Source organism: Haemaphysalis longicornis, unplaced genomic scaffold (genome assembly GCF_048455015.1).
Source record: "Haemaphysalis longicornis isolate Haplotype H1 unplaced genomic scaffold, Haemaphysalis longicornis Haplotype H1 scaffold_4, whole genome shotgun sequence".
In the NCBI taxonomy this organism is placed as follows: Eukaryota; Metazoa; Arthropoda; class Arachnida; order Ixodida; family Ixodidae; genus Haemaphysalis; species Haemaphysalis longicornis.
The window spans coordinates 223,372,385-223,396,801 of NW_027526361.1; the positions used below are offsets into that span (position 1 = coordinate 223,372,385).

General features: G+C 44.1%; 1 protein-coding gene across 1 annotated transcript in view; it reads right to left on the reverse strand.

The window, feature by feature from the left end:
• Nucleotides 1-18,594, reverse strand: part of LOC144179651 (gamma-aminobutyric acid receptor subunit beta-3-like) — a 36,064-nt gene extending 17,470 nt beyond the window's left edge. The window contains exons 1-4 of the mRNA XM_077708087.1: nucleotides 18,429-18,594; nucleotides 10,261-10,361; nucleotides 7,867-7,934; nucleotides 2,364-2,617 (exon numbers count right to left, since the gene is read on the reverse strand). Coding sequence (XP_077564213.1) covers nucleotides 2,364-2,617; nucleotides 7,867-7,934; nucleotides 10,261-10,361; nucleotides 18,429-18,496 — 491 coding nt within the window. The 5' untranslated portion in view covers nucleotides 18,497-18,594. The remainder of the gene's footprint in view (nucleotides 1-2,363; nucleotides 2,618-7,866; nucleotides 7,935-10,260; nucleotides 10,362-18,428) is intronic.
• Between the last annotated feature and the right edge of the window lie 5,823 nt (nucleotides 18,595-24,417).

Genomic DNA, 24,417 nt, shown 5'->3' on the forward strand with positions numbered 1-24,417 from the left:
AGCTTCTGTAAATCACAGTTCACATTATCATTAAGTTGGTACGAACTTCCCGCACGACAGGCAATTTTTTTTTATTTCGACACGTGGCTGCCAGCTGTGCGCGGGAAAATCATATTGCACGAACAGAAAAAAGAAACACGAGTGGCTGTCTCCGCCTTCGCACAACGTTTTCGTACGAGTACGTTTGGCTTTGAATAAAGTGGGCGTTAGCGTTTCACGCGTAACTCTTTCGCGGCCTATAATAATCATCGCTACTCATGCTCAAGTTGAAAGTGGTACGACTAGGTTACTTGAGGAAAGCGCTGTGAAACTTGACGTCACCTCCCGCGCAACAAATGGAGCGTTATTTTTTCTCAGGCCGGGAAACGGTTACGCTTCGTTTCCGTTAAAGCCGTTCACTGCTGTTCCTCAGCCAAACATTTCTGCCTTTTTAATTAGTACAGAAGAAATAACAAAAAAAAAAACATGTTCGCATTGCTTGTCTTGTCCAGCGGCTAAAACAGCTCTTAAAGTAACATTAGAAGCGGTTGGTCAAGTTTAACTGTAGCCACTGGCGTACGCAGCAGAACCGAGGAGCACCCCCCTCCCCCCCCTCTTCAAATCGAAATTTTATTTCCCTGAGAAAAAGGAACCACCAGACAAGCCCACTAAGTGGCTATCAAAATGTAATGACTGGCGATAAATATTTTCGGGTAGCAAGTTATTCCCTAATCCCATGCATTTGCTAGGAGCACTCTCACCATAATGATAAACCATTTTGCATTTTAAATGAAAAAAATGGGAAGGAACGTAAAAAGTTTTGCGGTGTACGGCACCACCCCGATGGATTTTTTTTTATTTTTAGGTGTAATTTTTGGTTTTGTTTTTTAGTTTGTTGTTTAGGGTTTGTTGTTTGTACTTTGTTCTCCCACATTTTCTCGTTTGTTTTTTGCCACCCTTCCTCCACCATATAAAATTCTGCGTATGCCACTAACTGAAACAAACCATTCCACAAGTGCTCGATTGGGCAAGTCATTCTCAGCCTATGGCAATATAACTGGAAGAACTAAATTATAAAGAACAGCCCTAACAGAAAAAAAATGTTCCGACTGCTCCTGTAAAAGGCCGTATGTTTTTATCCATGCTGTGATATGCATTGAGTGTATACACGGAATATGCAAACGTGCACGAAAATAAGTTCCTTACTACTATCAGAGTCCTTCAATGCTTCTCTGGTTATGAAACTCGTGGCCAAGTTTCGTACGCGGACAAAGGCGACCGCGAGAGGCGCAACCGCAGATTGGAGGGCATCAGGCGGCCGCCGTTGCTCTGTAGCCAGACCGGCAGTCAGGAACGCAGTAGCAGCATGCCCATTCGCACCAAATTTTTTCGCCACTCACAAAATGATAAGTCGATTTGAGCAGCCCACGACACGTAAAGCGAAAGCGCGCAGCTGATGAGGCGGCAAGCGTCTGTTTTATCTTACTCCGTGGTCCGTTCCCTGCCAAACGTGCTCTGACCACGCCCCCGGCTGCCCTCCGACCAACACCAGCGCCGCGGCGCGGCCTCCCGGGGAAGCGTACAAAGCTCTCCCATAGCGTGACGGCGAAGTTTCACGACCAGAGAGGCATTGAAGGACTCTGCTACTATCAAGCATTGATTCTAGGAAACACCACCTAACACACATATGCGCAAACACGGTCAGTCCTGATACATATCTCAAGCCTCTGGCACAATATGTGACTGCTCTTGTCTTCTCACTGCGTGCAGTAATGTGTTCGCCGTACACTGCTCGCGCTGGAACCGATAATGATGTAGATCACACATCGGGAAACTTTTTGTGCAGAGACAGGACTTCACTCAGGAGGTGTCTACTGTACGTGGCGGTCACACATTTTGCTGGCAGGAAGCCAACTACTCAGTTTTTATAACTTATAAACCATATAATCTGTCGTATTTCCTCTGCCCCTTTGGTAGAGGTGACACATTAGCTCCACGCTTCATATTCTGTACCTTCGCGAAAATCACGTCCCCCGTACCTAACCCGTACCTCTACAGGGAGATGCCCAATGCCAGATGCCAATTGCATCATACTGTTTAGGACTATTCTGATGCCGCAAATCTTGGGTTATGAGTGAAACTGAGCCCACCTGCAAGGTGGCTAATCATTGGTATTCGACAGGAACAAAGTTAGATTAACTTTGAAAGAAAGCGACTGCGCCTGGGATGGGATGGGATGGGCAATGAGCAAACACGTAAGCAGGGTCACAAGTTCTGTACTTCTCGTCCCATCCAGTCGGAGACGATGTCGTTTTCGTGAGAAATAGTGTACCAACCAACATAATTTTCAGCTCACGTAAGGTAAAAGTGAAGCATTCATTTACCGTCGACTAAGGTGCACCTTTCCGTCGGGGAGCACGATGACAAGAACTGAAGAGGAACCGGTGAATGCTGTGGCAGACTCGAGCTGTCCTGCGCCGAGGTTCATTACATTGGTGACCTCCACGCTGGGCAGCCAGATCTGCTCGGCGTGCCAGTGGTCGCCCTGGATTCGCTCCTCCGGCTGCAGCGAACTGGCGTCATAGTGTAGCCGCTGGTCGAACCACGTTTGCCGCAGCCGCAAATGAGCTGTGTACTCCTGCGGTGAACGGGAACAGGGATCAGTTGCAGGATAAGAGTTTAACCCTGAAAACGGTGCTATAAATTTGCAATTATAGAGAACTATATGCCCTCGCACAATTTAATTATTCAAGATGTCTTACAGGTGTATAGCGTATGGGAAGCACATCCCGAAAACGAAGGCAACATACAGAATACGAACGCCACTAGGCAGAAAGCAACAAGAGATAATGAGCGGAATATAGCAAATACGCACACACAGAAAATATAAGAAATGCACGAACCTTTAGGTATCAAATAGACTTGGAAAAAAGTTATTACATCTATATACAGAGCATGTCTACATATGTATTTAAAAATAAACAAAATCCTGCAGAAAACTATAAGTGCATGAGTGAACTTTGATATTATCAATTATGTTACAAAGCCAAGAAAGAGATCGCTAGTAACAAATACATGCTCATTAAACTGTTGCAGAAGATTAAGACCTATAATAAGCGGATACGACGTGTCGAAATGTTTCATGGCATCACACAAATGCGATATGAGTGGGCAGGTCGTTGTAAGCTACGCTTAATGTGTTCTATCACCGCCAGGCAGGTTTCAGGAAGCAAACCTCCTCAAGGGGAGGTAGATATAAATGCTATAAGTTCCATTTTCTCACACTGACTCCAGTTATTAATCCTGTCTATCCTGGATAGGGCAAGAACCTTAATTCTTTCAGCAGTGTTGTTTGCAGTCAGAACTTTGAAGAACGCCGTTAAGCCACGCGTGCATAGTAGCGATGCATCAAATGTTCGACAGAGATTTGTCTGAAAACTTCTATTCTGCTGGGATGACGCAATACGCCAAAAATATTGCCAAGGGCCAGACTACGGAAGGTTTAGTTGCGTAAAGCGCCCTGCACTGAATTTCCGCATGGGAAATTGAAACACCCATGTATGTCTTTTTTATGAAGCAATGACGCAATTTTTCAATTTTCTGCACCTGTCGCCAAATAAATTGCTAAAAGGACTTTTTTCTTACGTAAGTAGTACAGCAGTTCCTAAAACCTTCTTCACTCGCCTTTATTTTTTAAAAGGTAACCGTTGTGTCCTCACCACTTCTTAGGCAGCACTGAGCGTAAATGGAAAATGCTTTGCGTTTTGTAACGTATTGCTTAAATTGGGAAAATATCGCGACAAAATGACTAATGATACCAGAAATTCCTCTGGAAAGTTGCCTAGAAATTGTGGTCTTTTTTATTTCCACCCCTTAAAACCAACATCACCCCAGTATCCACTAAAGCTTGATTGAGGAATCTGTTTTTAAAACTTCGAATAAAATTAAAATTAAGGACAGAACTCGCAAAACTATATCTAAAGGCGTCTTTGACATCATTTCGTGTACAAGAGGCGTGAACAACAACATCACCACTAGGTTATCGGGGACAAGCAGGTGAAACTTATCGTGCTGGACAAACGGGCTGCTCATCTGTTTCACGGTCACAAGCGGCTCCTGAGGCTCATAATTCGTCCCCGTTATCGTCCTTCAAAACAAGCAGAAAGCCGGCGCCCTCCCAGGGAACCCGACAAGATAACGCCACACGCTGCCTTCGTGGAGCCGTGATACAAATTACGCCATTAAATATTCTCCGCATGGAAGGGAACCCGCACGCCCTCAGGTTTGCTGCGGAGTGCTATAGTGTTCACCTGGTATACAATATTAGCATGAAGTTTCTAAGCTTTGTGTAGCTACTTGTCACGTGGCAAATACAATTACTGATCTTCCAGTAAACGGGTTATTTTTATGCGAACAAGTCTACCGTCACTATTTCTTTTCTCCCGTAAACAATTAACCTCAACGATGGAACAACAGGCAGTCCTACGACCTTTTTGGTAGACTTCATAACAAGGCAGTCCTGGTTCTAAAGACCCTTTGTAAAACTTGTGAAATATTCCATTATACTAAAGCTACGCATAGTACAATTGTGCAGTTTACAAGTAGCGATATTCTTGTTGGCGGATGATATAACGAGCAGTTTACGAAGGCCAGTTTATTTTGAAGGATCCCCAACGCTATGAAGACGGCAGGCTAAGTTTATTACTATTTGCCTTCCCCCTGCAGTGGGCAAAGAAGGCCTATCACCGCAATCAAAGCGGTTAAATAGGGCAATGACGACGCCCAACATGTGATTTGACTATAAAATTGTGGCCGCATCTGTGACAACGCGCAATGCAATCCGGGCGACTTCTATTGTGCGATGTCACAGCGCAAATCGTAATTTTGAAGGAAATCACATCTGCGGTCTCTTTGCGAAATTTGTTTCCGCGGAAGCCGCGACTGTGGTCATTTAAGTGCATTGTTGCAAAACTGATTCACGGGCGTTTTGAAGCCTATTTCGGAATTTGCTTCATACATCGTCGGGTAGGCGCGCAAATTTTCTCGACAACCGCATTTTGGGCATGTCCCCAGAATAACCTGGTGCACGGAGTAACATTTGTTCACCTTCGTTTCTGGTGTGCCTGTATTGAAACCGACTTCAGGCCATAGGTCTATAATGGTACAGTTTCAAACAAGCCCATTGACGACTTTATCAACTAAAAGTTAGGCTCCATGCCTCGTCGTTTTCATTCTCGGCTGTATGGTTAACGTTCAGTAGAAGAACAAACAACTTCGCACCTACAGTGGATCCACCCGAAAAAACTAGGCGTTACGCCTACCATTTACGATGAACTAATAAGGCCCGGATCGGTGAAAAGCACGCAGTGTGCATAATCATCACACGCGCAGCAAAACGCACGATGCTCAGGAGAAGCCACAACCTTGCTTTCTCGCGATGCGGGAAGACAATTGCTGTCGGCCTGAGCAAATTACTTCCACGTGCGCCTTGGCGTCAGCCACGTATCAGTCAGGCGTACGCAATCTAGCTAAACGACGGGGATGCTTGGTGTCGCTTATAAGAGAAACTGCACTCCTACTTTCTTCCGCGTGTGCACTGTGGTGTAGTGCAAAAATAGAGCTGCAGTTCGCGGGCCTGGTATCTAGGGGAGATTCACCTCGACGAGGGTGCACCTCGACGAGTTTTTTGCAGATTAATTTGTAAATTGCATCCCTTTGGTGTTTAATTGCGTAAATCAGCATGAACCATTGGTGGTTGAAACACGATTTCTCATGTTTGCATGGTTTGCAACACGATTTCTAGATGCAAACGCGAACGTGCTCCAAGTGCAGCGTGGCCATATTCATGTCCACTTCTGGCAATAATTAATAGTTTTTGGCATCACTGTCTAATGTCAGTGGTGCCAAAAATTAATATTGATTATAAACACTACTGAGTATAAATTTTTCCCCATTCAACCGATATGCCCCTAGTGATGTTCTCTTAAATATCCCCAGAGATCACAATTCACCTGGGTGTCAAACGGCTCAGTCACACGTCTAACGGTAACATAGGAGTAAAACATACGAATGTAGAATTGCTTGAAGTTGGGTAGGTTGGATCATATCTTTAGGCAAGAACACCTTGAAGGTAGAACAAAAGATAGTCGGAAAATATACAGCCGGGAACACTGCGCCATATGTGTCATTCGCTACCGTTCGTCATTCTACGTTCAAGCTGACGTTAGCCATTAATAAGGTATGCCCAATTAAGAAAACCACATTAACGTATATGTTGATTTATTTCCGCTAAATAGTAACCTTCCATGTAGGTAGTATACGAGCCGCTTGGGTATATACGTTTGGTGGAGTTGATCTCTTGGGTATGGTCTAACTTAAAGCAAACCATTTAAACAAGTGTTGCTTATTAACCACACCTATTTCCATTTTGATATTTATGTCAAATAGGGCCTTCCTACATTTTTTGCTAAAATCCTTGCCTACTTATCTTGACGCCTTCTTTTTATCACACTGCGCCATTTTTACAGAGCACACAATAACTACAATGGTTCCACACCGTCGCCGCCATGAGGATGATGAGCAACAGCAATGAGACAGCACGACAGCCAGTCGCTGACAGCTGGTCGTGCCTGCTTTCGTTCCAGTTGGCACCAGTTCTTTAATGCCGGGGTTGTTGTCACTGTCCCTGGCTTACTCTAGCGATGCCCTCAACCGTTCGGAGAGAGAATACTGCCTCCTCGTGCCGCCAATGTTAATTGCGGCACGACATGCGAGTGTCCTCGGAGACAACCAACTCCTCTTTTCTAGGGATTTTTAGTATTGTTTTTGATCCTGTGAGGAGTTAGTCCCATTGCGTCACTGCTATGTGTTAGGCTCCTTTTAACAGCTATATCCCCTGAAGCAGTGCTCAGAATCTGTGTGAGGAATCACAGCTAATCAGCGTATCACTGAGCGGTCATGCTTATCAGACCCGATTCTTTATCGTAATGAGCATGGCTATTGGAGTAAAGGATGGAAAATGAAATTACTTTCGCGATAATTTGCCAGAGGCTGATAACAATGTTTTGGTCGTCTGCTGATTCATCTGGAGACATGGGTTAGTCGGCAGAGCCTTCACGTTGCGTTTCTACCAGTACGAAGTACAGCTTTCACTCTTAAGTACAACCTGCAGTTACGTCATCAGATTCTAAAGCCCACCGGCCTGCATGACCGACACAAGATATACTGCAAGACAGTGAGCAAAGTAGTCTCTCCGAGCTGTGCATTAAATGTTGCAGACAGAACTATGATAACAAAATCACGTACTCGCTAGAAAAAAGCCAGAAGCTGCACCAAAACTTAGTTACAAACCCGCTAATCTCTTCTGAAGACATGCTGACACAATTGTTTACTAGAGATACCAAGACTGTAAATGAAATAACGTCGCCTCAGACGGGATAGAGAAAAACAGGGGAGAAAAAGGTATTCTAGGTTTTTCTGCGTCCTGCCATACCCCGTTCGAACTCTTCTGAACAAGCTTGGTATGCTTTTATACTGACACGGACTTTTTAAAGGAATACTTATAATTGCGCTGCGTGATTTCACGTTATGTGCGAAGTTCAGGCTTTTGGTAAGCCATGTGTCAAACGCGGCAATTGTAGTGGACGCTATTTTTATCTTCACCTCAGGGTATATAGGATACATTTCCTGCAGGTGCGTAACATTCGGTGTCAGCAAAGAGACGTAGCCGCCGGCATAGCTATCCGCGCGTAGGCTGCCATTGTTGCACCGTACACTCCTTCCTGGCGTTCACAGTAACAAAACATACAAGTTTTCGCCAGGGGGTGCCGCTTACTGACTGTTTATTTTTTTTTTATCAGAACGAAGAAAGAAGTGCTGCCGTCTCACCGTGTGTAGGTCATTGGTGGATGCCATGCTGTAGATGACTATGCTCGTGTTGACGAGGACAGGACGGCCTGCGAAAAGGGAGCAAAAATTTATTGTCGTGCACGTTAACAATGTTGTGAAGACCTTTGTGCGTAAATAAGCGTAGTGTCTGCTACTAGAGGCACGCTTAGGTGTTCCCTGGTGTTCTCCAGAAGCAAGTGCAATTTTCTTCCCGCTACTATTTTTTGTACACTGCATGTCTCAAGCATAAACTACTACATGACATTTCATCTCAAAGCGCATACAAGGAGCTTATGTGAGCCTGAGATATCGAGCCATTGGGTAAATGATTTTGACCCTTCAACCTACGCAGACTTTTTGTTACGTTTTTGAGGGTCAAAATCCCCTTCAAGATCAACTTTTCGATCTTCTTTTGAACTCTTTTACGCAATAAAACAGGGCCTACAGAGAATACAGCGGTAATTACACATTTTAATCAATTGTTGTGAAAATATGGATTGTGATTAATCTAACAAAGCCTTCCTGAAGGATGCATCTTCAAGGCGTAATGGTGGGATTCCTAAAACCGGTATATAGTTATTTATTTATTTATTTATTTATTTAAAATACCTTACATGCCCGGGGGCATTGAGTAAGGGGGGTTACATGAAAATTACAGAATGTACAAGCAGCCAACACTCGGCAGAAAAGATTGTAAAGAACCAAAAACTTCAGTACACACAAGGCAAAATCAGAGAAAAACAAGGGAAAATAACGGATAAGTACATTGCAGGGAAATAACGCATTTCTGAAGAGTGCATTATTTTATTTCAATCCTAATGCCCTTAACCCTACGACACTAGATTGGTCTGGCCTTGCCTTCATGCCGTTCATCGGCGGGAAGTGTGGGTTCGGGTTCGAAGCTCTACGTTTTTGCATTACAATAGGGCCCCCAGCAAAGAGCCATAAATCGGTCACTGCCGACAGCCGATAAGGTCAAGATGTCTGGCGCGTCCTCGAATCCCGCTGCACTTGTCGCATACACAGATATATGCTTCTTGCAAAACAGTTACCAGCGCGTCTTGCGACGATTGTAAGGGCGCTGCGTTCGTGACCTCTAATGCTGCTGATTTTGTCTGCGGCACTGGCGCCGCCATTGTAAGAAGCAATCCTTCCTGTCAAAGATAGCGTTCCTAGGCTTGAACCGATTGGGGTGTCTATTTAGGCTTTCTCACGTAACGTGTGCTCAATACGATCACCACCTTAGTGAATGTGTGGCCTCCAGCCAAGGATAGCCAAAAACAACTGCGTGAGGAACCTGTTTGGACAATCTGGCGTTTGTCTGCCGGGTGAAGGGTTGTACTCAAGTTCGTCTTCCCACAAGCCAATGTTACTGCTGAAAAAGTTAGCGATTATTTAAGCTGAGAAAAGGATAAATATAGTTGGCGATAAATACAGCCCTGTGTAATGTCAAGATCTTCCGTATCAGCGCAATTAAATGTCATAAATATCCTTAAATCTAGGAGCATGCTGAAAGCCGTCAATTGATTTAAATTGGTGTAGCGCTGCTCCCAACAAGCCGGAGTAAGTGCACCTGGAAAAATTCTTCAAGACACTGCACCTCTCAAAGGGCATTATACTGCTCGAAACAATGCCGAGGCGGAAAGACAAGAGTCTTACAGTATAGCAGACGAGATAAGACCTTTTTTATGATAACAGTGTAACTGAAGGGCTACTAGAAGTCAACACTTTGGGCAGGGTTTCAGCAGGAATGCGTGCGGCAGAGACTACCAAAGAAACTGTAGAGAAAAAAAGTTGTTATAAGGCAAGCAGTTCGATAGCGCACGTACAACACCGTTACTCTAATACCTTCGAGCCACACGACCGCAGAGAAAGGCTGCAAAACATGCGGAATACAATGCCCCACATGGCACTTTTTCTGGGAGGGAGTGGAGTGCCCGTAATGTAGGTGCGAAATACTTATATTCTGTAACGGGGCCTAAACAAAATTGAGATATCAGTAATGGGTCGAAGCATGCCGACATTCAAGGCAAACGTCCACTGCGTTTCACGCCAGAGTTTTCAACAAGTGGCGTGTGAGAGACGTTTGAAGGAACTTGGCCGACCGAAAATTCAAACCTCTTCAATGTGCTGTCCAACATTAACAAAAGCGTTTGCCGACGGTGCTGTGTTGCCAGATCTTGACATTTCTCTTAATGCAAAAAAAAAAAGTCGGCGGTAGGGTGAATTCTTCACGTATTCACACTCCTAAAATTTGAAGTGGTATTCTGACCCGTGCCTAAAACCGGGAGTTTGCAAGATTGTCAAAACTCAACTCTCAGACTGTATTGCTATCCTCCCGGGCAAATTCTGCTGCTACGTGACAGAGAAAATGCTGGAGTGTTCATTGCTTACCGATGTTGTAATCCGGTCGTACTCGCTTGTTGTATATTGTCGGCGAGGTAATATTGGTGAATATAATGTCCTGGGCTTCAATCATGGCTTCCACGGTGTGCCTGTCAAAGGAAAAAAAGTAAATGTCAAAAGTGAGCGTTGTTGCTTGGAGCTCAGTTTCATTAAGGCCTTTTGCATTTGGCAATAACCACCGGTCTTGCTGTTCTTGTGAAAACTCACTGCGTCTGCCCCGCGGGGGTCTAATTGTTTGAACATCGTTTATTTCCTGCCTCCAAAGTTCTACTATAATAATCTTTATTGCCATCCTTGTCTCTCGAGAAGTAGACGGCATCATTATTCCAATATAAGTGGGTGTAGAAGACGAAATATTTGGCGCTATTAATCAGTTAGCGTCATTAAAAGTGAAAAGCCATTACAAATAAAAATAATTCATTCATGCATATGATACAACAGCAGTTCCCACTCCTATGCACGCTTTTTTTCCCACTCACTGGCAAAAACATTGTTAAAAATTCAAGAAACCCCCCCCACCCAAATTGAAAAAGAAAGGTTACTGAAACGCAAATAAAGTGACGTGTTGAAGTGTGTCCACCATTACAGACGCTGACGTTGTGGAAGCACATGAAATACAGTAGAGTCATCTGCATGCTGTTCAGGGATGACAAAGGTTTTGAACCTCAAGCACTAAAGTTGTGTGATTTAACGACAATTTGGGCAACACTACGAAAAAAGACGTGGACGAAGGGAACGGACAGCCCGAGCGCTGCCTCACAGCTAGTTTATTCACGCGATCCGTGTGGAAAATAAGCGTTTACAACAGAAGAGAAAGAGAGAGAGAAAAACAAAACATTCAAATCCAACACACTCCCTCGTACCCCCTCTCCCACTTCATCAGCACTCAACACCTTAACATGAAACTCATGAAGAATGAACAGCGGGCCACACCGGGCTGATAACTGGAATACAAAACATCGGAACATCAAGAATAACAGCACGTGCTAACCAAGCACGCATATTTTTTGTCACACAGCCCAATCGACGTTTGGCTTACACAATTAGCTCGCAATTTCCTGATGTGAAACGCTTCAATGATTTCCCGGTCTGTCTGCCTGGCGTGTCTGGAAAGAACGGTTGTTTTTTTAAAGCAAAGGATAGCAGCCACGTGCGCTGCTGACGATGTGGAAGAGGGGGTACGAGGGAGTGTGTTGGATTTGAATGTTTTCTTTTTTTTTCTCCCTCTCTCTCTCTGTTCTGCTGTAAACGCTTATTTTCCGCACGGAGCGCGTGAATAAACTAGATGTGAGTCAGTGCTCGTTTTGTCCGTTCCCTTCGTCGACGTCTTTTTTAGCCCTGTTGCCCAGAATGACGCCACACCAACTTGCCCAGCTCACCACTCTTTAACGACAAACTGAGGAATTAAGTTTTTAAGGCGTAAAATATGTGCTTTGAAACGACCACTTGTGTCACCTACCCACAGATGGCGACATGCGCAAAAGTGTTAAGAATTGCAGTGCAAAGCTCCTCGAACAAGGGCGCTGTAATTTTATGTTGCCTGCACTTAGCGACCCAAACCTAAACATTGCGACTCAGCAAATCACGCGCTCATTTGATTGCTGTGATTACCTGGGAAATTAGTCGTATATCCAAACTGTAAACGCTGTTCTCAAAGCGTTGCCCCCTGAGAGCTTCGCAAGACTACGTGCCAACAACCTGAAGCTTCCCAGCTAGTGTGTACAAACACACCGACCGGTTGGCGCAAGCGTTGCATAAATTGTTTGCGATGGCATGTTTACTTTTTTTTCTGCTCTGCAGATTCTGTGCTAATGACCGACCGTGCCCGAGCTTGTTCGCAATGCATGCAATGCCACATATCAGTTGAGCACAGTAGAATGCCCCGTTACGCTTTAACAAAACGTCTTTGAATATTTAAACCCATGAAAAGGAAACACATCGCAGCTGTGGTTGCCAAAAATAGCCACGAAAGAACGTTTTTTTCTAGCAACCACGGCTGCTTTGTGCTATTTCTTGATTACTGGAAGTAGAATGCGTACCGTGTTTGCATCGCATATTTAAGCTGAATATATTCAACAAACCTAATAAAGCTGGGTAACGAATATTTACCAATGGAAGATGACATAAAGTCGCTCGCGCACAATCTAGGTTCGATGGCACCAAAAATTAATAACTAAACCTTCCGTCGTCACCCATCAGGCCATCACCCGACATGCACGTCAGGGGTTGGTCTGCACTGTTACCGGACTCCTGCTAGAAGGCAAATGAATTTAGACAATGATTACTTCATTAATTAAAGATTTCCTGAATGGCGAACTGATTGATCGTAGATAAAATTACTTATTTTGAGCATCCGATGTAGTGATAGTGCTTATTATGACCAAATTCCAGCTTAACGAGTGTGCCGGTGGGTATTTACACTTCACGTTAGAAGAAGAAAAATGCCGTAGGAACCCATCTCTGATTACTGTCGACGTGACATGATTCCAGTTAAGGGAGCGATTTGTGTTCAGTCGACTTCACCCGACCTCCCACCTTCCACTTTTCAGCCTTACGCCACACTTCCCCTCTCAACCCCCCTCCCCGCCCCCCCGCTGTCAGGTAAACTTGTCCCTCCCCCACTCTCGTCCTTGACCTCCCCAGTCTAATCCATCACCCCTCCCGCTCATAAACCCTCCATTCCCACCTTCTGAAGGCGAAATTGACTCTCTACCACTGAAAAACGATGCAACTGATATCCGTGTCCTATGCCTGAAACGAGTTCGTGGAAGGGGGCGGGGGCGCAGCGGATCGCGAGAAAACCATATAGAAAGGATATGAAGCCAGCAGAAAAAGAAGAACATCGAAAGAAGCAAGAAGAACCCGCGTGTACCCTCCTGCGATTGCTTCGTTGCTGCTAATTTACGCACTTGGTTGCGTTTAATTCACTACTTTTCGCAGAGGTCGGCAACCTTCCATTGTATTTTAATGGGCAGCATTTTTGTGAATACCCCACCCCCAAAGCATGTAACAACCTTCGTTTAAACAAAAATGCATATTTGGGAAAATTTACGCATTTGTCCGCAATAACAGCTCAAGTGGACATAATTGGTCGAGGAGAACATCAAAAAAATTAATATACCAAATTGAAAAAGTTAAAATTCTAAAACCAACAGCTAAGTCAAAATTGTGTATCGCATAAACTGCCCTTGCAAATCAAAGACAAAAATAAAATATCCCTACACAGCCAAATGAAATACCATAAAAAGCTGTGGAAGCAAACCGATAATGTAGCTAGCACCCTGCATTTGCACCTAGCTCTGCAATCAGGAAACTTAGCACATTTTCTTGTTAGCGTCAAGGCAGGCAATTGGTAGAAGGAAACTTTAGAAGCAACCAAGAGATACCAAGACTTTATAGGAAAACTTGTAAAAATATACCAAACAAAGAAAAAATATCCATCGTATACACAATTTTCTCTGATAGAAAAAAGAAGCAAAAAACCCCCCTGAACAAACCAAAATTCAAATAAAAAATTTGAACGCAATACCGCCGTGTAACGTTCTAGATCTGCAAAAAATACATAATCGGCGAATTTATCAGAAGTTAGGGATAGCGTAACTGAGATAATTGGTCGAAGGGAATTTAGGCAAACGAAAAAACGCAACTCCCGAAACCCCCCCCCCCCCCCCCCCAACTTCTTGCCGTGGCATTTTCCTTCTGTCGACTTCACCGATTTTCTGTTAACGATCCGCGTGGCCAGAGCTCTAGCTTAAACAACTCCGCCGTTAAAGGTGTCCGCAGATTGAGGCCACAATTCAGCTTAGTTCTCCCTTGAAGAAAGCTTCTCCGTTGCGCGCAGAAGAGATTATAAGCCCTAAACGCACATAGGACTGTTTTGGTGTGCAAGTATTGTTGGTGTAATAACTCTGGGGTTTCTTGCATAAGTTTATTATCTAATGAGGTACCACTTTATGCCGCTCATATCAGGGCGCATTGGGGGCAACCCCTCAATGTCAAGGCCGCACTTCGGTAATCAGCCTCATTGGCCTAGAATTAGAAGATAAAGCGTCCCTAATTTACTGCGCTCCCTTGGAACCTTCACCCTTTGCGGTAATCACGATGCGTGACATGTTACAGAGTTCCCCTACGTCTATTTCGAACGAAGGTCATCTCGTGAAAATGCCACTGGAATGACGAGACATGTATTAAGGGAACCTTCAACGTTTAAGTGAAATGACATTCAGACGTCCTATCTTTAGCATTTATCTCTTAAAGGGCACGGAATATATAAAGCATGCATTATTTTGTATGCCATTGTTCTGGTTTCAAATAGGTTATTAGCAGTAGGGAAAACGTATACCGCTACAAAGCCACCGCTCAGGGAACTCGTGGATAATACGGCAGTCTATATGCAGTTGGCGGCCCCTCTGTCTTTAACAGGCTATTTGACTACATCATTCAGTTTTTGCCCAGTTCTAGATCTAGTTGTCAGATCATTGGCAACATAACTCTGGTGTAAAAAATAACGGATAAAGATACCCTCAATACAGAATAATTTATCTCACCTTAGAAAAGGGCCTGTAAATTCTACCTACCCTTCAGCGAACCCAAATAAAAATGGTTTACCAGTGAGCTGTACGTCCTTACCCAATGTCATCAGATATTTAGAATGGTTTCGCCGTTTACAACCTGAAGTGAGCGCAAACCAAATCGCGTTTTTTATGCACACCGCTGCTTTGCAAAACTTGTCCCTGCACTGACTTGTTATCTGATAACTGTTCTGTGTGACGTCTTTTCTGAGACTATAACTTAACCTGTCGGCTCATTTCTGCGGGAGGCTCCACCTATTGAAACGAAAAAAAAACATACAGTGCAACCGCTGCAACACATAGTGCAGGAATGTTCAAGGTTCTTTTGTTTGCCCCCCTCGTGGCCCAAAATAACAACTAATGCGCACAACAAGTAATATTTGGGGACATTTAATCAAGGATTTTACCTTCGTATATTCGGACTCCTCATTGGCACTTCACTAACAATTCTTCGTGTTCTCGTGCACTATATTTATCCTCAATATGTGCCATAAGCTACACTTTATGATGCATCGTAAAAATAAACCCAATAGGAAGCAATGAGTGTGCCAAACTGCGCACCCCAGTGAACTCCTCGGACACGGAATTACGAACTCATGGCACACTGCCAACCGACGTTTGCGTGAATTGCCGACATAACTGTTTCCAATTGGATATACTAACCAATAACAGCTCTGAAAATGATAAGTTACGTTCTTGGAAGCAGGCTGCATGACAGGTATATATTTACCTCACGTTCACTCACTTGCTCACTGGTTAGATTAGACTTGGGTGCATTGTTGCTAGGGGACCCGGTAGAATTTTCCTAAAATACTCTACAGAAGTCAGAATCATTATGGAATTATGGTGTTCCTGGCACGCACAAATATCAGCTCCAGAGGGGTTTTACGAGGTATCAGTGACGTGCAACAGTTACTTGTTAGAGGTCTCTGTTTTAAGATCACTAATAAAAGTTTGGAGCGGCTTGACGACGGGTCGGGGATTTAGTGTCAACGCTAGCAGCGCTTTAGGTGAATATGTAGCGGCGCTTGTTCCTACCTTGAAGAAATTTTCGAATAGCAGAGCGCGTGCCATCGAGCTCTGAAGCAAGCTTGTAATATTCGCAAAAAAATGGGGTTGCAGCTGAAAAAATCTTATAACAGAGAACATTGCTGAGAACGCGCCGCGAGATTTAAATTCCGCGTCACTGCTCGCAACCCTTGTCATTTCTTCGGCCCTCAAAATCTGAACCTGTAACGGTGCATATTGACAACCACGCTTATCGGTCACCTTAGGTATTTTTATTGCGGCTTGAGTCATTTGTATGTATTTAGGTTACGAGCAAGAATACGTTTTCTGCGTTAGCCGCATTCTGCGTGGCTGAGCTCATAACAAGCCTTATGGTACTATGATTTCGTCTCCAAAATTTTGAACTATAAGGTGACGCTGGAAAAAATTCTGCCAAAATTGATATTTTCGCTATAAATACCAAATATTCGAGTTACAGTAATTTCGTACGTATAAACTTAGGTAATGCTATAATACTGTTTTCAAACTTGCAATTGCAGGTTTTTTTTTCTCTGCATTAACTTCTGTCATGATTGCAAAATTTTTAGGCCCGCCAGAATATTAGGTCCACACCCCTTCAAAGCCACCGACCGATAGCGCGCCACTTAACAAAGTCCTATAAAGTTATTCGCAGCCCGAAATAAAGGAAATGTTCGGTGAGTAGAAGTTCATGTTCCTATACGCTTCAGTATTGTGAAAACTTGGCCTACTGCGCTCCATTATATCATCTCTCGCACTCCGCATTGATTTTCTATTGAGGAGGAGATGATAATAGGCTACCTAATAATGCCATGATGCACTAGTTTAAGAAACCTTACAAATGAGTTCTTTGACCTAACGAGGTGCAATTCAAGAATGTAGTTCGTATTCGCTGTCCTTAAGCGGAAATCCGTCTTCTGTATTTTCAAATGTAACCAGAAGCTTGTGGAACCGTAACACAAATACCAACAAACGAAACTACTTTGTCCTTTAGAGCACCGTTCCAAGAACGAGGCCAGGGGAAGACTGTTCGAGGATGAGCTTTGCCATCCACATCGCGAGCCTTTGCAATTTGGCACCCCATTGCAGAAACTAGAACCGTTAGCTCGCAACATCACTACCTATCTCGGGCACCATTACATCCCGTAAAATTTCCGGTTACTTTTCAGATGGATTTAGTGGTTGTTTTTAGTGAATGCAGCAAAGTGAAAACGTAAAAAAGCTCAGAATCATTTGTTCCCCACGAAAAATGTCCAAGTGAAAAATGACAAATAAATTAGTACATGCTCCAAGGAAAACTATTTTTACCCTTTTTTAAATCAAAGTGCGAGATGATGCGATTTGTGCGCTGTAAAAAATTTTATTTCTTCAATTGTGACAAAACTGACCGTTTTGAAAGAAATTCCACATTCTTTCACATGTCTACAATTCGCATAGTTTATCATTTATTACGTGCATAGAAATATTCGTCGTCAAAACTTCGAGTGAAATACGCTGAGAGGCACGTAGACAGGTGATGTTGCTTGTTTGGTGCGCAGTGCTGGAGCCGGAATTTCTCACCGTAAAACATTTGAATACACCTTAACGGTTGCTTCGACGAAAGCATTTCTTCAAATCGTGGGTTTTACATTCGTAGCCCGAACCATGACACTTATAATACCATATTACCATCATTAGCTTCGGCATGTTAAACTTCCGGTTCTGACATAATCTACAGTTGGATTTGGTCTTCCCACTTGACTGCACTTTTTGACTTTTTCCATGCCTACAATAGTTGGTTCTGCGGCTACATCTGAGCAAAATTCGCGCCAACAAACTACAAGCACTAAATCATCCAAAGTTCGCAGAGAGCTTACAACTGGAATTCAGCTTATGCGATGCGGAGCAACAGTGATTCATGTACTTTAATCCTACTGCTTGAAACATGTTGTAGCAACATGCTGTAGAAACGTGACACGCTAATAAAATACGAACCTGCAATTCTAGACATGAATTCTGGCGCGGACTACTAAAAATGGTCTAGACTTGGTGTGGTCTTAATGTTTTGTCAGACACTTTCACGTAAATCGGTCATAGGATTAGGAGTGAAGGTAACACATTAAAATGTGATTTGCAGAATTTTTCTTGAATAAGCTTTATTCAACTGATGGACAGTAGAATCAACGAGTGTTACCAGGAATTCAATGTTTCCGATTTTATTGTGATGAGTACAATTTTCAAATACTCTATATAAACTTTTCCGCACTGGAGTAATCTGGAATTTAAGTTTAAGCATCTCCGTAGTGTGAACTGCATTGTTTTCGCATGCAGGCCTTCGCTTCGTTGGGAGTTTTCACACTATGCGTAACCTGCTTGCCTAGACTGAGTGAAGGTGATCGTTTTATTGATTTCACGCGGTGATTCTGCTTACTTAAGCAGTAGGCATTGCTTCCGAGTCACACTCCAGGATTAACCTAAATGGTATCGAGCGACCAAAAGGATGAAAGAAAATGCCTAAGGTGCACTACCCACGGCCTCGGAAAGAACAAACACAACATGAAAGCGTGGAACCCCTGTTACCTTGAAAGTAGCACTTCATGGAAGGCGAATACGATGAGCAGCGCGAAGGTTCCCTTCCTGACGTTCATTTTCGCTTTCGACAAAGGAACAGCAGCGCAGGAATCCGTGTCTGCTCGCTCCTTCAAGGCAGCTGAGAGAGAGATGAGCCGTCTCTCGGCCGCTCCAGTTCCGGCAGACCCCTTATATAAGCTCCTACGTCGTCCCTATCGCGTTGCACTCGTGCGACGTCACCGCTACGTTTATCAGTTCACGCTACTCCTCCTCTAATCCTCTCCCTCCTTGTATTTCTTCTTTTTTCTTTGTCCCCGGTCCGAACGGAGATTGCCACGTACGGTAGTTACAGGGATACGTTCTTCAGGATACAGTTTTGCCTTCTGATTCACGCGTCCTGCGCGTACGCCAGGGAGAGGCATAACCACCGACCAGCTTGCGTCCTCCTTGATTCTGAGTTGCTAGATTATCAACTATGCTGGTAGAAGAGACACTGAGAATTAACAGGTGAACTTTTTCCGGCCTCAGAAATTGCGGAGCACGTGGAAAAACGCATGCGAGATTAGGAATGTCGACTAAAACTATTCATTCCGCATTCTTTATGAACGCTGTGCTCATTCTCAACAAAACAAGGGGTAAAGCCGAGGATCAACTGTACACGCCTCATAAACATATGATCAGCAAAACGGGCAACTTCGCGTTATTCAGAAGATTGGCCAGTTCATACCTAAGTACAGTTTTTCGGGTAAAAACTATACCTACCGTTAGGAGGGATATGCAATTCATCATCACCGGGAAAACCGTCGTTATCATCATTGTCATATTCATCAGCCTGTTTGTGTTCCACAACGAGCCACATACCGTCCAAGGTGCACTGGACGACACTTATTAAATGGCTATTCAGTTTAAACATTTTGCAGTGCACAAGTTTGATAAATTGTCACCTCAGTATATTTGGGGCGAAAGCGTTATCAGGTTGAAGCCCAAAAAGTATGTGCGATAGTGTCAAATCGAGCACGCCCAATTAAGAAATGCGTTATAGGCTGGAGTATATACCGAGTCTGATGCCCGACCATAAAGACAAGAGTATTCATTTAGATCCGGTATATGACGCTAAAAAACTAAAAATCCGTTTGTTTCGCACCTCGAAAAAATCTGCATGAAATCGCCTAATCAATTTCCTAGGTACGTGGTATAACTGAGTCCTGTGTAGATTAAACTAATTTTTTCGCATTGCGCATCGGAACGTTATCAAGACTTTTATCTGGCTCCGGCGACCGCTTCAACAGCTGCAACTACGGCCGAACTTCACGCTGTTACGTACTTTGCTTACCTGTTCCTTTAGTATGACAAATCAAATTTGCATCTGACAAAGCCGTAAACACCCGAATACACGGTGAAAGTCCTGAGCACATTCGTTTCAACCAGAGCAACCATTTTATGGTTCTCGCTGAGGACCATAGTGTTCTAAGGAGCCAATGTGTCAACAAATACGAGGCACCCGGAGCACCAGAAACTCATGAGTGACTCATGAATATTCTGCAACAAAGATGCAGACTAGAAAGCAAATTCATGCTTTATTTGTTGCTTTGAGATTACTGCTTTCCTTTCGACATTTATTCTGTGTGCAGTGTAGACAACATTTTACATTCAAATTTTACATTAAGTTCTGTTAGAGCCTTCGACTGTGGGATGGGCTTCTGAATAAGAACTTACACAATACCCTTAGGCGGTTAAGGAACAGTGCCCAGATCGAAAAAGGTATTCGCTTGTAAGCTACCGGGAAAGCACTTTGTTAAGGTCGGATGCATTGGCTACAAGTTTGATTTTCGTTGCGACGCAGAAGCACAACCGGTCGCCCAAACACAAATTTGTCTTATTTTGCTTGAGCAAAGCTGGTGTAGGTAGGCGAAATTTCTTCGTTGGTTCGCATAGGTCTGTAACAGAGCGAGCGAAAGAAACAAGAGAACCTTACCGTTCAGAGAGCACTAGGAGAGAGTTAAGAGAGTGACGTTAGTAGACAGACGGCAGTCAAAGTTCAACTCAACACCCGCCTCTGCCAACCCCCCGTTTCCGTCTAGGGGCGTTTCGGCGGGTCTTTGTGACTCCCACTACCACTTGGTGCGTAGTAGAATCTAGTGTTCAGCCAATGCACGGCCGCAAAAGAGGAAAAAATGGACATGACGATGACAAAATTGGCACTAATGGACCATAAACGGAGCGGCGAGGAGCCAGCCCCATTGCTAAAGCAAGAAAATGTGACCCCTGAGACTCTTAGAGTGCTAAGCCTAGTCTTCACGGCGTACAATGTAAGTGCGAGAAACGTAGCAGTGCAGATTGTGAAAGCTTTATTAATTAATGCGGGCACAAGGGTGCGAGTTTTAATTTATAATTCGAAAGGCCCGAGATGCTTACGCATTCTTAAAGTTCCACCAACGATTCCTCGCCTATTTTTTCACATTTCCAACCGGAACACCTTTGAGAATATTTCCTAGGGTCAGACTTACCGCTGTCAATAGGTGAGGTACTAATTCTTGCTTTTATTTGCAGAAAAAATAGAAGTCTCGTGCTTCCTATCACTGTGGACTAAACAAGAGTTTCGTTAGATAACATGTTCCCGCGGTTTTTCTGCCACAACAACCGGACAAAAATACCCATGACCGGCGTTAGCACGGGGTTATCCTGTAGGCCAGGCATAGCTAGCTGGGGCTTACGAGAAAAAGGGATTTTGTTGCAGCAGTAGCCATCTATATTATGTAATCAATGTTGGACGTGTCGCTGCTTCTGCATAGATGTGTGCATAAGAGCACACCAGCGCCGACCGGAGTGACATCCGTCGATAGCGCACAACAGCTGCTCAACGCTGCCTGAGTCAACTGATACGCAGAGCTGCTTAGCACTGTTTCATCTCTTGCCTCCCAAGTCGCAACGCGTCAATGCAATTCTAACTAAAAGCGTAACCTTGCCCTCCCTCCAGCTGTTTGCTCAACAGCCACTAATATCTATATAACCGCAACCCACGTCACTACCTTCGCAATAGAGTGAAACAAATTCTCTTAATGTACTCTTCCCGATAAGAAGTTATAACGCCCCGCGTTGACTGAAATTTTTCGCATCTTACACACTTTACGTATCACATGCGCAGGTTACCATGTAGGCATAAAATGTAGGCCCTCAGATCCATTCAATGCGGGCGAAATGCATCTGAAGTGAATCCAACGAAGCCATCTGTATCAAAATAGCTCTTTGAAGGCGTTAAACGGGATTTTTTTTTTTTGGCGAAAAGGCATTCATGAAAAGCACCACAGTATTTTCTAAAATACCCCACGTTAGCAACTATCTCAAAGCTCCTACATAAAGTGTAGAGCTCCCTGTGTAGTTTTCGTGGCTGTTGATACGGCACGCCAGTGCGAACAAAGGCAACCGCCTGAAACACGCGGGCAAGGTGCAAGCGTTCAGACCACCTTGCTTCGAACAGTCAATAGTGCTTCTATCTACAATAGACTAGTGAATACAAACGTGTTTCTGTGTGGGGACTCATCACGGCTGTTGTAACACAGTCGAATGCAAAAAAAAATCAGGCGGGCTAGCCATTGCGAAATCTTCTGTCTGCGCAGCCTTCCATCCAAGCCGTGTAATCGTGTTTAAAGCGCACCTAAACATTGTGTATGTGCTTGCGAATCGAGACCATGTATACGTTCGATTTTTGCGGGCGCGCTCACACACAGACAATTGAGTAGGAAAGTGAACACAAGCACACTTTACAAGCTCGAAAGCCTACCCTCAGACACGCGCACCGGCGTGAACTAGCATGCATTTACTTATTTGTACATGTAGGTGTATATACAAATGTAAATATGCATTCATAATAACACGTGTATATGTGTATACATTTGTGGCGGCGTGTTTGTGCCTGCTGCGTTGTATGTGGGGCCGTGTGATATATCACTACGTTTTTTTTTAATCTACTTTCACTTCAATTCTTTTCGAGGTTTATTCTACCAGATACACCGGCAATACTTGCAACGCAATGCATACGATACGTTTGGCCAGGTACTCCAAGGCAGCGAAAATCTTCCTACCTTTTCTTAGTCTGCTCACATGATGCATCAAACAATGGTGCACCCCTTGGACGTCTGCCTTTTTTTTTGTGCACACAGAATTTGCCGACTCGAGCAGCTCACGCGCTAACGAGGAGACAGGCGTTCCCGGGTGAATGTTTGGAAATATATGCCCCAAATATTTCTTCCGTGGAGAACGGTGCTACAGGAATTTCTCGCAGGTAATTACGTAAACACTCTTTTTTCATGGTGTATAAGATATGCCGCTTTTCTTTTTTCCTAGTTCCGCGTTGCTCTACACGACTCACAACGTGTCTATCTGTTTCCTCTAAACAATTCTTAGCGATGGTTTAAATTCATGACTTTGCGAAACTTCGTTACACTCTTAGCGAGTATTGCTTCCTCCTAAGATGCATTGTTTGGTCAGGCCGTGATTGCACACAGATAGCAAAACATTGCTTTCGCGAAGCAAGCAATATGCTTCCAGCAAGAGCACAGGACAAGTTCAGTTTTATTTCCAACTTTGTAGCACTTTATAAATTTATTTCTTCTGCTAATTGTACAATTGCGCCGCATTATTGCAAAGATAAAAAATGTTCTGGTCACATCAACCAGGAGGCATGAAGTCACGTGAGGAGATGAGGTAAGTAGGAAGGGAAGAAATAACGTATGAATAAAGTTGATTGGGGAGTCATGGGGCTTTCATGAGGCCTTCACCGTGGTGTACAGCCAGAAAAGCATAGCCAGGCCCATTCTACATTGCCTTGAAATACCACTCATATTTGTTTCAATTAGCTTTGACCGACTCCGTACTGACATCGTATTGACTCCGATCTTTGCGTATTTATTTTGGCTGTGATTAAAAATGGGTTACTGCTGGTGGTCTGTACGTACACTTGCGTGTTAGATGGAGGCGAGCATTATTCAAGCAGGTTGGCTGTGCCAATACACGGGATCGTACAGTGGCAGATTAGGCGGAACAGGTTAGGTGTTGGAGGCTGCCCACAAAAGGTGCATGTGGATGGCCATGTAAAGGAAGTGAAACCATCGTACTTTTTCCGGCTCACGTCTTGCGCATACATCCCGTTAGGGTTGGCCTTGTGAATTAAAGTTTGTTCTTATGTCAGGGAGTCGGAACAGGTAGAATGCCCTGCAAAGGTGTCCCTTCTAGTCGCTGGCGACTTTCTCACTGGAAGCGTTTTCGGTGCAAATGCCTCCTCACCGGAACAGGTGAAAGCAGACGGGTTGAATGTTAAGGAAGGTGGTGTAGGGAGGTTCTTGCCTCCCCCCCCCCCCCCCCAGTGTGATGTGGTTGCTGTTTTTTTATCTGCCCCGGCCATTTAACGAGTTGTCAATACAAGTTGAATATCTGTTTCGTGTTGGTGCAATCCTTAGAGCAGTGTTATTATGTTACTGGTTTTATTAGGATGGTCGGTTACATTAGGTTCTTGCAATGCTGTATGGAAATTCGTTTTCATTCCAACCTTAGGTACGTCTCTAGGTGTCCACTGTGTCACCCTGGAAGTCCGCTTGTTCTCATTTCGCGTATGTGTCCCACCAGAGTCCATTTAGTTTTCTTTATTTCAGCTATGGTGTCTTTCTCTCTGGTTTGTCCAGTCATCCAAGAAGCTTGTTTTTCTACCTCAACGTTACTCCTGACATTATTGTATTGCCCGCGGAGCCGACCTAAGTTTGCTTTCAAGTTGTTTTACTAAGACGCCACGTTTCCGCTCCATCATCACCCGAAGGACGCATTGGTTGTATATTCTCTTTATTAGTGATAGGGGTAGCTTGCTTTTTATCACTTGGGAGTGCCTGCCGAGTGCACCCCTCTTCATACCAATTGTGCGCTGGATTTCTTACTCGTGTTTGGGATAAGCACTGACATAATCGAGGTAGTTATATTCTTCTACTTGGTGTAGAGTGTCGTTACATAT